This window comes from Nicotiana attenuata, unplaced genomic scaffold (genome assembly GCF_001879085.1).
Source record: "Nicotiana attenuata strain UT unplaced genomic scaffold, NIATTr2, whole genome shotgun sequence".
Classification (NCBI taxonomy): domain Eukaryota; kingdom Viridiplantae; phylum Streptophyta; class Magnoliopsida; order Solanales; family Solanaceae; genus Nicotiana; species Nicotiana attenuata.
The window spans coordinates 12627-27590 of record NW_017673359.1 but is presented as its reverse complement, the minus strand read 5'-3'; the positions used below and the strand labels follow the sequence as shown (position 1 = coordinate 27590).

General features: G+C 37.8%; 1 protein-coding gene across 3 annotated transcripts; it reads left to right on the top strand.

Annotated features, from left to right (window-relative positions):
- Positions 1-4973: 4973 nt before the first annotated feature.
- Positions 4974-13207, top strand: LOC109216139 (pleiotropic drug resistance protein 2-like). 3 transcript variants are annotated; one of them, XM_019380270.1, is made up of 21 exons: positions 4974-5048; positions 5467-5963; positions 6284-6404; positions 6567-6655; positions 6876-6960; positions 7040-7330; positions 7408-7498; positions 7799-8699; positions 8875-9035; positions 9210-9313; positions 9411-9576; positions 9657-9755; positions 9872-10002; positions 10431-10763; positions 10862-11152; positions 11252-11335; positions 11419-11552; positions 11815-12042; positions 12141-12312; positions 12403-12657; positions 12752-13207. In XM_019380270.1, exons 2-21 carry the CDS (start codon positions 5548-5550, stop codon positions 13019-13021), a joined length of 4422 nt encoding a protein of 1473 aa, XP_019235815.1. In that variant the 5' UTR covers positions 4974-5048; positions 5467-5547; the 3' UTR covers positions 13022-13207. The 3 variants fall into 3 exon arrangements, with proteins under 3 accessions (XP_019235815.1, XP_019235816.1, XP_019235814.1); XM_019380271.1 differs by lacking the exon at positions 4974-5048 and adding an exon at positions 5280-5362; XM_019380269.1 differs by lacking the exon at positions 4974-5048 and adding an exon at positions 5309-5368.
- The last annotated feature ends 1757 nt before the right edge of the window (positions 13208-14964 follow it).

Sequence of the window (14964 nt, the reverse complement as noted above, 5' to 3'; positions counted from 1 at the left end):
TTAATATAATGAGATTGTGACAATGCTAGACCTTGAGAAGTCTTATGGATCTTAATTCCCAGAATTAAATCAGCAACTCCCAAGTCTTTCATATCAAACTTGCTAGTTAGCATACACTTAGTAGCATTTATGTTAGCAATGTCATTACTCATTATGAGCATATCATCCACATATAAGCAAACAATGACTATGTGATTTGGAACATTTTTAATGTACACACATTTATCACATTCATTTATCTTAAATCCATTTGACAACATTGTTTGGTCAAATTTAGCATGCCATTGTTTGGGTGCTTGTTTTAATCCGTAAAGGGACTTAACAAGTCTACAGACCTTCTTTTCTTTACCTGGAACCACAAACCCTTCAGGTTGTTCCATGTAAATTTCTTCCTCCAACTCTCCATTTAAGAAGGCCGTCTTAACATCCATTTGATGAATTTCAAGACCATAAAATGCAGCTAACGCTACTAACGTTCGTATGGATGTAATTCTTGTAACTGGAGAGTATGTATCAAAGTAGTCAAGACCTTCTCGTTGTCTATACCCTTTGACCACAAGTCTTGCCTTATACTTGTCAATAGTGCCATCATCTTTTATTTTCCTCTTAAAGATCCATTTAGATCCCAACGGTTTGTTTCCAGGAGGAAGATCAACCAATTCCCACGTATGGTTGTTTAGTATGGATTCTATTTCACTATTGACCGCCTCTTTCCATAACAATGATTCCGAAGAAGACATAGCTTCTTTAAATGTTTGAGGCTCATTTTTCAATAAGAAAGTCACAAAATCTGGTCCAAATGAAGTAGACGTTCTTTGACGTTTACTACGTCTTGGATCCTCTTGGTTAAGTGTACTTTCTTTTGTTTCTTCCCGGGGTCGTTTAGATCCTTCACCAATCGACTCACATTCCTTTTTATACGGATATATATTTTCAAAGAACTCAGCATTATCTGATTCTATAACCGTATTATTATGAATGTCGGGATTTTCTGATTTATGAACCAGAAATCGATATGCTTTACTATTAGTCGCATATCCTATGAAAACACAATCAACGGTTTTCGGTCCTATTTTTACCCTTTTGGGTTTAGGAACTTGCACTTTTGCCAAACACCCCCACACTTTAAAATAATTCAAGTTGGGCTTCCTTCCTTTCCATTTTTCATATGGAATGGATTGTGTTTTGCTATGGGGTACTCGATTTAGTATTCGGCTAGCCGTAAGAATGGCTTCCCCCCACAAGTTCTGTGGCAAACCAGAACTTATCAATAATGCGTTCATCATCTCCTTTAATGAACGATTCTTTCTTTCTGCAATCCCATTGGATTGGGGCGTGTAAGGGGCCGTTGTTTGATGAATAATTCCATATTCTAAACATATTTGTTCAAAAGGAGATTCATATTCACCACCCCTATCACTTCTTATCATTTTGATTTTCTTATTAAGTTGCGTTTCAACTTCATTTTTGTATTGCTTGAATGCGTCTATTGCTTCATCTTTACTATTAAGTAAGTAAACATAGCAATATCGAGTACTATCGTCAATAAAAGTTATGAAATACTTTTTTCCACCGCGAGATGGTATTGACTTCATGTCACAAATATCTGTGTGAATTAAGTCTAAAGGATTTGAATTCCTTTCAACCGACTTATAAGGATGTTTAACATACTTAGATTCCACACATACTTGACATTTTGATTTGTCACATTCAAACTTGGGCAATACTTCCAAATTAATCATTTTCCGTAAGGTTTTATAATTGACATGACCCAAACGTATATGCCATAATTCATTTGACTCAAGTAAGTAAGACGAAGCTGAAATTTTATTATTATTTTCAACAACCATTACATTCAGCTTGAAAAGGCCCTCAGTGAGGTAACCTTTTCCTACAAACATTTCATTCTTACTTATTACAACCTTATCGGAAACAAAAACACATTTAAAACCATTCTTAACAAGAAGTCCAGTAGAGACTAAATTCTTCCTAATCTCGGGAACATGAAGGACGTTGTTCAAAGTCACCACTTTGCCGGAAGTCATTTTGAGAAATATCTTCCCACATCCTTCAATCTTCGCCTTTGAAGCATTTCCCATAGAAATCGTCTCATCGGGTCCAACAGGAGCATAAGAAGCAAAAGCTTCTCTAACAGCACAAACATGGCGAGTGGCTCCAGAATCAATCCACCACTCTTTAGGATTGCCCACCAAGTTGCATTCGGAAAGCATGGCACATAAATCATCAACATCATCATGCTTTTCAACCATGTTTGCTTGACCCTTCTTCTTGTCTTTCTTCGGAGCACGACACTCCGTAGATTTGTGTCCAGTTTTCCCACAGTTGTAGCAGTTTCCACTGAACCGCTTCTTGCTTGGGTTGTATTTCGGTCCAGAAGCCTTCTTTCTCTTTTTGTTCTCTTCAACAATATTTGCTCCCATTATTGTTGAGTTTCCCACGGCCTCTCTTTTCCGCAGCTTTGTTGTCCTCTTCGATTCTCAACCGACAATGAGATCTTCAAGGGACATCTCCTTGCGTTTGTGTTTCAAGTAGTTTTTGAAGTCCTTCCACAAAGGAGGCAACTTCTCAATCATCGCTGCTACTTGAAATGCTTCATTGATAACAAGACCTTCAATGAAATTTCTATTAGTAAAAATACTAAGATTACTACTTTCAACATCAATATTAATTTGAGTTATACCTTCAGCAAGGAGATCGTGAATAATCACTTGCAATTCCTGGACTTGGGTAATAACAGACTTGCTATCTACCATTTTGTAGTCCAAAAACTTTGCAGCAACAAACTTTTTCAACCCGGCATCTTCGGTTTTGTATTTCTTTTCAAGCGCAGTCCACAGTTCCTTTGACGTTTCCACGCCACTGTAGACGTTATACAAACCATCCTCCAGCCCGCTTAGAATATAATTCTTGCACAAAAAATCTGAATGCTTCCATGCCTCAATTACGAGAAAGCGTTCAGTTTCTGGAGTTTCATCGGACAGCACAGGAACATCTTCCTTGATGAACTTCTGGAGACTTAGAGTAGTCAGATAGAAGAACATCTTTTGCTGCCAGCGCTTGAAATCAATCCCGGAAAATTTTTCGGGTTTCTTCGCCGGTGCCAATGCTGCCGGTGTCGTTCGGCTTGTTGACGCATTGGCAGTCACCATTGGAACCGCTTGGTTCTCATTCTCATTAGTCATTTCTGTAAAAGAATGACACAAACGTTAAAATCACGTAGATTTTAATAGAGTACAAAACCACAAAGGTTTTACTCTTCCAGAAACAGTAAGTACAAATACAGAAAATAAATTATTAAATTCCTTAAGCTTGTTATTACACTGTATTTGTAAAATAAATTCTGGAAATATAAATGAATATAAACAGTAATGAATATAAACAGAAATGACATAAACCAATTCGAGCCCACTGAATTCACAGTGTTTCCTTAAGGAATTTAATCCCCTCCTAGTACCCAAGGTTATGGATTATTTCCTCCCAGGATAGAACGAATTATACACTGGTGTAGTAGTACTTCAAACCCCAGTGTTTCAGCGAACACAAAGTTCGGTAGCAAATCACACTTACTTTTTGCTTTGTTTTGATGCTAAAAGTATGCAGAAGAAGGAGAGGAAACTCAGAAAATTGTAGTTAAAATTCTGAGCAGAATAGTGTTGTATTTATAGCCAAAGTTGGGTCTCTTCAGAATGGTTGTTTATGCAAAACGCCCACAACATAAATGGCCATTTACTCAACAATAAAGAGGGAAAATAAAGAGGGAAAATTGAAGAGGGTAGTTACTTTTCTGTTACAAAACAGAAAAACGGATTGGATTTAATATTAATATTTAATATTAATATTTTGTTATTAAAACAAATATTTAATAACATTTCTGTTAATATTTTACTATTAACAAATAAATTTGGTCCAAAAAATTAATCAATCAATCGATCTTTGACCAAATCCAAATCCAAATCTGAGAGCGAAGTATCCGTATCCGTATCCGAGCGAGCGACGACGACGGCGCGAAGGCTTGCCTTCTTCTCAACTCTTTAAAAGCTAGAAGAAAAGCAATTGCTTATAAACCCATAAAAAACCTCTTCCTCTTCCAATATGGGACAATGCCCATTTGTCAAGGGAGGGGGAACTTAAAATTTCACTCAAAAATTTCATTTCCCTCCATTTCCCATTCACCCTCTTTTAAGTATTTAATATATTAATTAAATACCTTAAAAACCCAACAATTTCTTTATCTTTAATTATATATTTCGGGTTTTGAGCCTCAAAATGCACCCCAAAAAAGGCTATTCGGGGGTCCGGGATCTGGACCACAAGTCCGCAGGCGCTGCGTGTGCCTGAGCTGGCCCAGCCGGAGCATCCCACTGGAATCTGATCATGAACTGGGGCGGCTGGTGGATGTGCAGGTGCTGCCCCTACCACGGCCTACACCCCTGCCCCTACCACGGCCTCGACCGTGAACTCGGCCTCTAGTGGCCCCAACTGGTGGTCGTCCGTCGTGACTGGAGATAACACCCTCGCTCCCTGAAGCTGGTCGAGCTGGTCAAATAAATCATCAATATGAGGCGAATGATACTTGTTCTTGATTGTAACTTTGTTAGATGAGTGTTGTATGCAATACATTTTTGCAAGAGACTGTTTACACGGCTCAAACTGATGACTTTTTGGTTACATGACAACAACTTTACGAGTCACCGGGGGAAGAAATGCACCCAAAGACAAACAACAAAATAAGAGTGCGTGCCCTAGCAAACAACTTTGGAAAAGCCATAATGCTGCTTTTCTCAACCCTTCCCCATGCATTAATTATCACCCTAACTAAATGCTGCTTTTTGTCAACCCTCCCACCCTACTAAAACCCTCTACTGGGACCAATATAACTGTCCACTTCTGAGCTTCTTTTTCACAATATGGTACTATATATATGTATATAATGCACAGATATTGAAGTGTTCATTTGATCAATAACCAACCCCATGAATGCTTTGAAAATTCAGTGTTACTAACTCTCTGTATAGCTATATTCACTGGTACATTTTAGAATTTGTGCATAATCTTTATTTCATTCCCTTTTTTTCTTGTTCCATTTTGTGTTCCTTATTATGGTTATATACATACCGTTTCACTTTTGTCCACGTCTTTCTCCTGCATGATAGGGGTAACGTGAAAAGTTTGCTCTAATTAAATGTTTCCATTAAAATTATACATGCAATTATTAAAGACAGTTGGGAACTTTCTTGATCTTTTTGTGGGTCCCTTGTTAAAATCTGGAATTTCCCATTTTAAGTTTGTATTCTGAATTACGCTATTTGGGTTTTATTGGAAATTAGAGAATTGGACTAATGTATATGTTAGTAAAGTTTAGTTGTATCGTTTCTTAATGATTTTGCAATAATTAGGATTGCAAGAAAATTGGATATTCTCTTAATCTTTTGTTTCTTTTCACAGGTTTGATCGAGGGAATTTCAATCTTCTGTCGGTAGTGAAACAGAGGATTTAAAGTTTTTTTTTTCTTGGAGAGGGTGAAAAATGGAGGGAACATTAGGCCGGCCGGATGAGCTGGCCAAGTCACTGAGCCGGCGGTCCATGAGTAAGAGCGGTCGAAGGCCGAGTTTTGGATCAATAAGTGGAAGGAGTTGGGCATCAGCTAGTGTTATAGAAGTGTTTAGTGCAGCAACAGGAGGTGATGTTTTTCAAACAAGTGCAAGGGAAAATGACGATGAAGAAGAGCTTAAATGGGCTGCTATTGAGAGACTTCCTACTTATGATAGGCTAAGGAAAGGGATTTTGAAGCAAACATTGGATGATGGAAAGGTTAATTATCAAGAAGTTGATGTTGCCAATCTTAGGTTGCAAGATAGGAAGCAACTCTTAGAAACTATTCTTAAATTTGTTGAAGATGATAATGAGAGGTTCCTTACTAGACTCAGAGACAGGACTGATAGGTGAGTGGAAAATAAATTAGTAACAAATTTCCTCAATCTTAGTGTTTTTTTATTGAAGGGAGCCTTGGAGCAACAATAAAGTTGTCTCCGCCTGACATTTAGTTCAGGGATTCGAGCTGTAGAATCAGACACTAAGGCTTGTGTTAGGGTAGGCTGTCTACCCTAACACCCCTTTGGGAATTTGGGGTGCAGTCTTTTGCCGGACCCTTCGTAAATGCAGGATGCTTCGTGCATCGGGCTGCCGTGCCCTCAGTGTTTTATATTGTTTCCTGGTTAAACATTATGTGTTAATCAAATGATTTTCGTTTTGCATGGAACAGAGTTGGAATTGAGATTCCGAAGATCGAAGTTCGGTTCGAGCATCTTTGTATAGATGGAGATGCATATGTGGGATCTAGAGCACTGCCTACTCTCTGGAATGCTTCCATCAATTTTGTGGAGGTACTATTTCTTCTTCTAAATGTAATCTTCAATAATTTAGATTGATAGTACATTGACAAAAATGCCTTTGTTTCCCTCACTTTTATTGTACTTGTTAAAAGCTTGTAAAATTTGGTACTTGTACTGGTGAATTGATTTGTTTTTAATGTTCAAATTTGATAGGGGTTCCTTGAAAAGATCAAGATTGTCCCTTCAAAGAAAAGGGTTGTCAACATACTGCGAGATGTGAATGGAATCGTCAGACCTTCAAGGTATGTTCATCAAATGAAAGTTGCATTCAAAAGTTAATATTTGAGTCTAAATTGTGGGCAGTCAAGGACTCTAGGTTTATTTCAACTAGTGCACCGTTGGTTAAAGAAAAGCAACATATTTTCCAATTAGTATATCGCGCACACTTTATTTAGTCTTAATTAGTGTGGTTGGGATGGGCTTAGAGCTCATATATTCATTCTGTGGTTTTTGCAATTACAGGTTGACTCTACTTCTGGGGCCTCCGGGTGCTGGGAAAACTACATTGTTAAAAGCACTTGCTGGGGTGCCAGACAAGGACATAAGAGTGAGCGACTTTTGAATTTTCAACTCGTGACCTGAAAGTTCTAATTAAGTGGTGTTTTGCTGACAATGTATTCTTTTAGGTGAATGGAAGAATCAGTTATTGTGGTCATGAACTGTCAGAGTTCATCCCTCAAAGGACATGTGCTTATATTAGTCAGCATGACCTTCATCACGGCGAGATGACGGTTAGAGAGACATTGGATTTTGCAGGACGTTGTTTAGGAGTCGGAACAAGATATGAGCTCCTCACCGAATTGTCAAGGCGCGAAAAGGAAGCAGGAGTCAAACCTGACCCTGAGATAGACGCATTTATGAAAGCTACAGCTGTTGCAGGCCAAGAATCTAGTTTGGTCACAGACTACGTTCTTAAGGTTAGACTCCTCATTGCACTCGTAACTAGTCCTGCATGTACAAATCCACCTAAAACTGATTATTGAACGAATTACAGATACTTGGGATGGATATCTGTGCTGATACATTGTGCGGTGATGAAATGAGAAGGGGTATCTCTGGTGGACAGAAGAAGCGGCTCACAACAGGTAAGTACAATATTGCGTCAATCAAGGGAAGACCCTCCTACAAGCTTTATTTTCGGATTTTTTCATTTTTGGCCTGGCAGCCCAAAACATATAAACTGATTGTGTATATTATATGAATATTTATGCTTAATATACAAAACATATACATTTGCCGGCTATTATTTTTGTGGGCGGCCCAAAAATGTCCCCTTTATTTTCTTTCTTTTTTATCCGCAGCGTCTATCCAGCTTGCTGGGTTTCTTCTAGTGCATGTGCCTTGTAACAACATCTAATGTGAAATTTATTTTTCACTGAATGCAGGAGAAATGTTGGTTGGCCCTGCTAAAGTTTTCTTCATGGATGAAATATCAACTGGCCTTGACAGTTCTACAACATTTCAAATTGTGAAATACATGAGGCAGATGGTCCATATCATGGATGTAACCATGATAATCTCTCTTCTTCAACCTGCACCAGAAACCTATGATCTTTTCGATGACATTATATTGCTTTCCGAGGGAAAAATTGTCTACCAAGGTCCACGTGAGAATGTCCTGGAGTTTTTCGAGAGTGTTGGATTTAAATGCCCAGCAAGGAAAGGAGTTGCTGACTTTCTGCAAGAGGTTACTTCTTTAAAGGACCAAGAACAGTATTGGTTCAGAAAAAATGAACCTTACCAATATATCTCAGTGGCTGAATTTGCGGAACGCTTTAGTAATTTTCATGTTGGGCGACAGCTTTCTGATGACCTTGGAGTTCCTTATGACAAGAGCAAAGTTCATCCTGCTGCACTGGTCACTGAGAAGTACGGTATCTCCAACATGGAACTCCTCAAAGCATGCTTATCGAGGGAATGGCTATTGATGAAGCGTAATTCCTTCTTATACATATTCAAGACATTCCAGATTACTGTGATGTCAATAATTGCCTTCACAGTATTCTTTAGGACACAGATGAAAGTTGGTCAGATCGCGGATGGAGGCAAATTTTATGGGGCCTTGTTTTTCAGCCTCATCAATGTGATGTTTAATGGTACAGCGGAGCTTGCACTTACCGTTTTCAGACTTCCTGTGTTCTTTAAACAGAGAGATTCTTTGTTTTATCCAGCTTGGGCTTTCGCTCTTCCCATTTGGCTTTTAAAAATTCCCCTTTCTTTCGTGGAATCACTGATATGGATCGTACTTACTTATTACACCATCGGGTTTGCTCCTGCTGCAAGTAGGTATGTTCTCCGTTCACTCCTGGCAACCAAAATTTCTTTGTGGAAAAATGTGGTGTATTTGTTATGCTGATGAGTCGTGATATCTGGTCAATGTGAATTTATGATGCACATATAACAATTAGTTTAGGAACTATAAGAATTCAAACTTACATTTTTGCGCCTACAAAATTTTCAGGTTTTTTCGCCAATTCTTGGTATTTTTTGCTTTGCATCAGTCGGCTCTGTCTCTCTTCCGTTTTATTGCTGCACTTGGAAGGACTCTAGTAGTTTCTAGCACATTTGCAACTTTCACGATACTCATAGTTTTTGTGCTTGGTGGTTTCATTGTTGCAAAAGGTCAGTTTTCTGTTTTGCTCTTGGGAATTTGTAAAACTTCTCAGTTCTGATAAAGAGTGCTCTTTATAGTCTTGGACTATAGGTGCAGAGAATCTACAAATTTGGCAATTTCACTTGCATGTCCAATTTTGCGAGTTCAATATTTTTAAAATACGTGCTTATGTATTGGTGCAGATGACCTGGAACCATGGATTAAATGGGGCTACTATATATCTCCTATGACATATGGACAGAATGCGATAGCTATCAATGAGTTTCTGGACGAAAGATGGAGTACCGTAAGTTCTAACATTAGTTTATAAATAGCGACATATGTTGGTTTGACTTCTTCCATCAACATGATTATCTTGACACATCCTATTATGCTCTTTGCAGCCCAACAATGACCCGAGATTTTCCGAGCCAACAGTTGGCAAGGTTCTTCTCAAGGCAAGGAGCATGTATACAGAAGACCATGTTTTTTGGCTCTGTGTTGTTGTCCTATTTGCGTTCTCGTTTTTGTTCAACTTTTGCTTTATCTTGGCACTGACATACCTAAACCGTAAGTCCCAGATTTTCTATACTATCTAAAGTTTCAGAATCTACTTTTGGTTCTGATCGGTTCATGTAAATGAATTGCAGCATTTGGAGACTCCAGATCAGTTATTTCGGAGGATGACAAAAGTAAGAAAAATAAGCGAACAGGGTGGAGTTCAGCATCTTCAGCTCCAATGGCTGAAGGTTGAGACTCTTGTACATTTTTCCAGTTTCATGTCTACAGTTTTTATTTGTACAAAATTAAATAGATGATACTTTTACCCTTTGTGTTATTCTGAATACCCAAATGATTATTACAGGCATAGTTATGGACGTCAGGAACACTAACGGCTCAAGTATTGAAGAAGCCAAGAAAAGAGGAATGGTGCTTCCTTTCCAGCCCCTGTCCCTTGCATTTAATCATATCAATTATTATGTTGATATGCCAGCTGTAAGTAACATTTCATGGTATTTAAATATTAACTTTGTTATAATTCAGTTTTTACTAATTATCTGGTAATGGAGAATAGATGCTTCCCAATGAAGTTCTAACAATCTTATGGGAGCCAACTTCTGTTAGTCATCAATTCTTTAGACCTACAAGCAAACTTCTCTAGTCTAAATGAAAACTGTGATACAGCAATAACATGTCATGCTTGCAAAGAACTGATTTGCATGATTAGCCCCATTCTAATGTTCATGTTTGGCTAACTAGTGGGACCTGACAATCTAATAGAGATTCTGAGCAAAGTTTTTAAAAGAATAAGCTTTCTTGAGTTACCAAACAATCTGTCGTATTCTTGAGTCAATATTATAAAGGCAGGGGGAGGAATGGAATATGAACTTCTGGTGGCTTATACGGTTCTGGTACTTTATCAGGAAATGAAAGCCCAGGGAGTTAAGGAGACTCGTCTTCAATTATTACGAGATGTCAGTGGTGCTTTTAGGCCCGGAATTCTTACGGCCTTAGTTGGTGTAAGTGGTGCTGGAAAGACCACGTTGATGGATGTTTTAGCTGGAAGGAAAACTGGTGGATACATTGAAGGAAGCATCAGCATTTCTGGTTATCCAAAGAATCAATCAACTTTTGCTCGCATAAGTGGTTATTGTGAACAGAATGACATTCATTCTCCACATGTTACTGTTTATGAGTCGCTGCTATACTCAGCTTGGTTGCGTCTCTCTCCAGATGTAAAAGAATATACACGGAAGGTGGGCCCTCTTGTCTCAGCTTTATTTTCTGTTAAAAGCCCTGACAGTTTCGTAGAAAAGTAGGTCAAAGAATGAATTCAACTTTTGGTATTGTTTAGAATTTTGTTGAGGAAGTAATGGAGCTAGTCGAGCTGAATCCGCTGAGGGACTCCCTAGTTGGCCTTCCGGGGGTAGATGGTCTCTCAACTGAACAGAGGAAGAGGTTGACCATAGCTGTAGAGCTGGTAGCAAATCCATCTATTATTTTCATGGATGAGCCGACATCAGGACTTGATGCTAGAGCTGCAGCAATTGTGATGCGAACTGTGAGAAACACAGTGGATACAGGGCGAACTGTCGTCTGCACTATCCACCAGCCAAGCATAGATATATTCGAAGCATTTGATGAGGTAGTTACTGCAAGTAATGTCGGGTTTCATAAATTGCGCATACCCGTTTGTTGTGATGCAATTGGTCTTCTAATAATCATGTCAAATGATTTCTTGCAGCTGTTATTGATGAAAAGAGGAGGACGAGTCATATATGCAGGGCCTCTTGGTCATCATTCTCACCTACTGATCGAGTATTTTCAAGTGAGTATCATATCTTTATCAAATTATGGGGGGTGGGGTTCTATTAAAACAAGTTACCAACTAAAGAGCTGTTCTTTTCTCAGTCTGTTCCAGGGGTTCCTGGAGTCAAAGAGGGATACAATCCTGCTACTTGGATGCTGGACATCTCGGCTCCGGCTGTTGAGGCTCAACTTCAAGTAGACTTTGCCGACATTTACGCCAACTCTGAGTTGTATAGGTAATTTAGCATAGGGATCTTTACACAAATATCCGGCTGAATTCACAGTCCTAGCCGGTATACATAGATCATACACTGTTATACACATATTATGTATGGATTAAACATCTATTATACATTCACCAGATATTTTTAATTTACGCAGTTGGGTGGACGGCTATTTATGTTAATTCTTCAATAGAATATTGAATAGTTGTATTTTTATTTTTCTTCTGGTTTGGTATTTACTAACCCTTCGACCTTTGTTACTCGGTTTTCTCAGGAGGAATCAAGAACTTATCAAAGAACTAAGCATTCCTGCACCAGGATCCCAAGATCTTCACTTCCCCACAGAATATGCCCAACCGTTTTTCGAACAGTGCAAGGCTTGCTTTTGGAAACAACACTTATCCTACTGGAGGCATCCACGGTATAATGCCATTCGGTTTGCTATGACAGCAATGGTAGGAGTAATATTTGGAATCATTTTTTGGAATAAGGGGGACAAAGTGTGAGTCATCTTCCTTGAGTCCTAAAATTAACGTTGTGCAATAACTATCTTTCTATTCTGTCATCACTTTTTATCTTATAGACTAATTATGATAACAGGTCCAAACTACAAGATCTGTTAAATCTGGTTGGAGCTATGTATGCTGCTGTTATGTTCCTTGGTGGAACTAATACTTCAGCCGTGCAGTCTATTGTCGCTGTAGAAAGAACAGTCTTTTATCGAGAAAAAGCAGCAGGAATGTATTCTGCACTCCCTTATGCATTTGCTCAGGTAAGACTAACATAAATTAAACATATACTGTACAATTTTTAGAAAATCAACTGGTCGTTGAGAAGTAATTTGTACTTACGCCATATGCAGGTGGCCATAGAGACTATCTATATCGCGATTCAAACTTTAATTTACAGCCTTATTCTGTATGCAATGATTGGATTCCACTGGACGGCTGGAAAGTTCTTTTTGTTCTATTTCTTTGTTTTTATGTGTTTCGTCTACTTCACAATGTATGGAATGATGCTTGTTGCACTCACTCCAAACTACCACATTGCTGCTATCGTAATGTCTTTCTTCCTCAGCTTTTGGAACTTGTTCTCCGGTTTCCTCATTCCAAGAACGGTTAGTAAACAAAGAACTGCATGATCAAAACAGTACTCCCTACTAGTATTAGAATCGCGCATTTTTCTGATGAAATCATAATTTGCAAATGCAGCAAATTCCGATATGGTGGAGGTGGTATTACTGGGCTTCTCCAGTGGCATGGACAATCTATGGCCTCGTAACGTCTCAAGTAGGCGACAAGAACAACCTCGTTGAGATACCAGGCGGGGGCGAGGTACCATTAAAGTGGTATCTGAAGGAAAACTTTGGTTTTGAGTATGACTTCCTGGGAATTGTTGCTGCAATGCATGTTGTTTGGGCAGTTTTCTTCTGCTTTATTTTTGCGTATGCCATTAAGTTCCTGAATTTCCAAAGGAGATAAGTGAAACTTGAAGTCAGAATAGAAAGTTTTGGGCACACACTGAAATATGCATAAGCTAGGCAAAGAGAGAAGTTTTTGGAGAATTATAATTACTATGATAAATTTCAGAAATTTTTGCCCAGTAAGCTTATTTCAAGGTTGTACAGAAACTATTCTTTTGATTATGTCAAAAATTTTCATTTTTTATTTTGCTGTGTAAATTCCTCTACATGTTGTTTTGTTTTTAAAACTCTTTCAACTTTTTAAGTTTTCTCTTTGAGAAAAATGACCATTTTTGCATAGTGAGCAGGTTACCCAATGCGCACCCGAAGGGTAGCGACTGCTTTCCAAGAGAAGGCACTTTTACCTTCTTATACCATATATGAAACCTTATTACAAAAAATGTGCATAGTTTCATATTTACCCGCCATGTTCACAGTTATTCTACAAATATTATACCATTCATTAAATACCAATTATTAGGAGCTGATTCCTTCCTAATTAGGCGCGCTACAAATCTGGAACTAAATATTCTTCCAAATATTTCTATTTAGGCGCGCTACAATCATGAAAGTAAATATTCTTCCAGATATTTCATTAAATAAGGAATCATTGTAGCATTAAAATTCCTTATTTAGATTGTTCCTATTTTCACCTAATCTTTCTGCTTATAGTCTCACTTAAACTTGTAGCTGAAAATATCGTTATATTTTTTTTCCATGAAAAATAATAAGTTGACAAATCTAATAGTTGATGTCACTAGGTAGAATTTTTCAAACTCGACAAAGTAGTTGATGTAGCTTTCTAACATATTTCCCTCAATCTATAATTAAGAACACTATAATGAATCTTTAAGATTATGTCTAGTCGAAAATCCCAATTAAACTACAATCGAATGGGAATTGGGATATTAAAATTCAATATACCCAGTTTGTAGATATTTTGTAGATGAATTGTAGATTATTTGTATTATGATTGTAGATGCTTTGTTTTTTGTTTTCACAAATCAAAAACGACTAAAACTTCTACAAATTTTTTGCAAAAAACGCAATTATGTTGAAAATTCCAATTAAACTACAATCGAATGGGAATTGGGATATTAAAATCAATGTACCCAGTTTGTAGATATTTTGTAGATAAATTGTAGATTATTTGTATTCTGATTGTAGATGCTTTGTTTTCTATTTTCACAAATCAAAAAACGACTAAAACTTCTACAAATCTTCTGCAAAAAACGCAATTATGTCGAAAATGTCACGACCCAAAATCCACTAAGGGTCGTGATGACGCCGGACACTGCTGTCAGGCAAGCCAACCAAGTTACTTAATCAAATTCTCGTTTTAATACTTCTGAAATCTATGATTTTCCTTCAAGTTTAACAATATTAAAGAATATACTCTCAAATCAAATTTAAATGATAAGCAGTTAATACAATATACTTCAAACCATCCCAGAACCCGGTGTCACAAGTACATGAGCATCTACTGATAAGGAAAGAAAATACAACATCCGTCCGGAATACAATGGACAGGAAATAAATACAATGTACTGAAAAGGGCTATACTAGCTGTGGGCCGCCTCGAATAGTGCAACTCACCTAGCCCCCAACGCATCCGTGCTGCCACGCCCAGTGGGCTGCTAGAAATAAATATACCTGTGCAACAAAAATGCAAAGAAGTGTAGTATGAGTACGTGTACTCAATGAGTATCCCGCCTAATCTGACGAGATGGTCAACTTCGGCACTTACTAGAGGTCAATTGTAATATACTAAAAATGTGAGGAAATCATGGATTTATATAGCAGTTCTAATTCACGAAGCCAGAAAACCGGTAAACACCTTTAACAAATAATAGAGGATTTTCAAGATTTACTTTTCATTATCTTATCAATTTATATCAAGCCATGAAAGGCAACATCAACATTTAAAATTCTCATGCAACAATATATACATCATGAGCAAAT

Bases quoted from the DNA above. Each gene is read 5' to 3' on its own strand.
- LOC109216139 (XM_019380270.1), top strand. From the start codon at position 5,548: ATGGAGGGAACATTAGGCCGGCCGGATGAGCTGGCCAAGTCACTGAGC. The intron at 8,700-8,874 runs GTATGTTCTCCG...CAAAATTTTCAG, and splicing joins TTTGCTCCTGCTGCAAGTAG to GTTTTTTCGCCAATTCTTGG. The intron at 11,336-11,418 runs GTGAGTATCATA...TTCTTTTCTCAG, and splicing joins TACTGATCGAGTATTTTCAA to TCTGTTCCAGGGGTTCCTGG.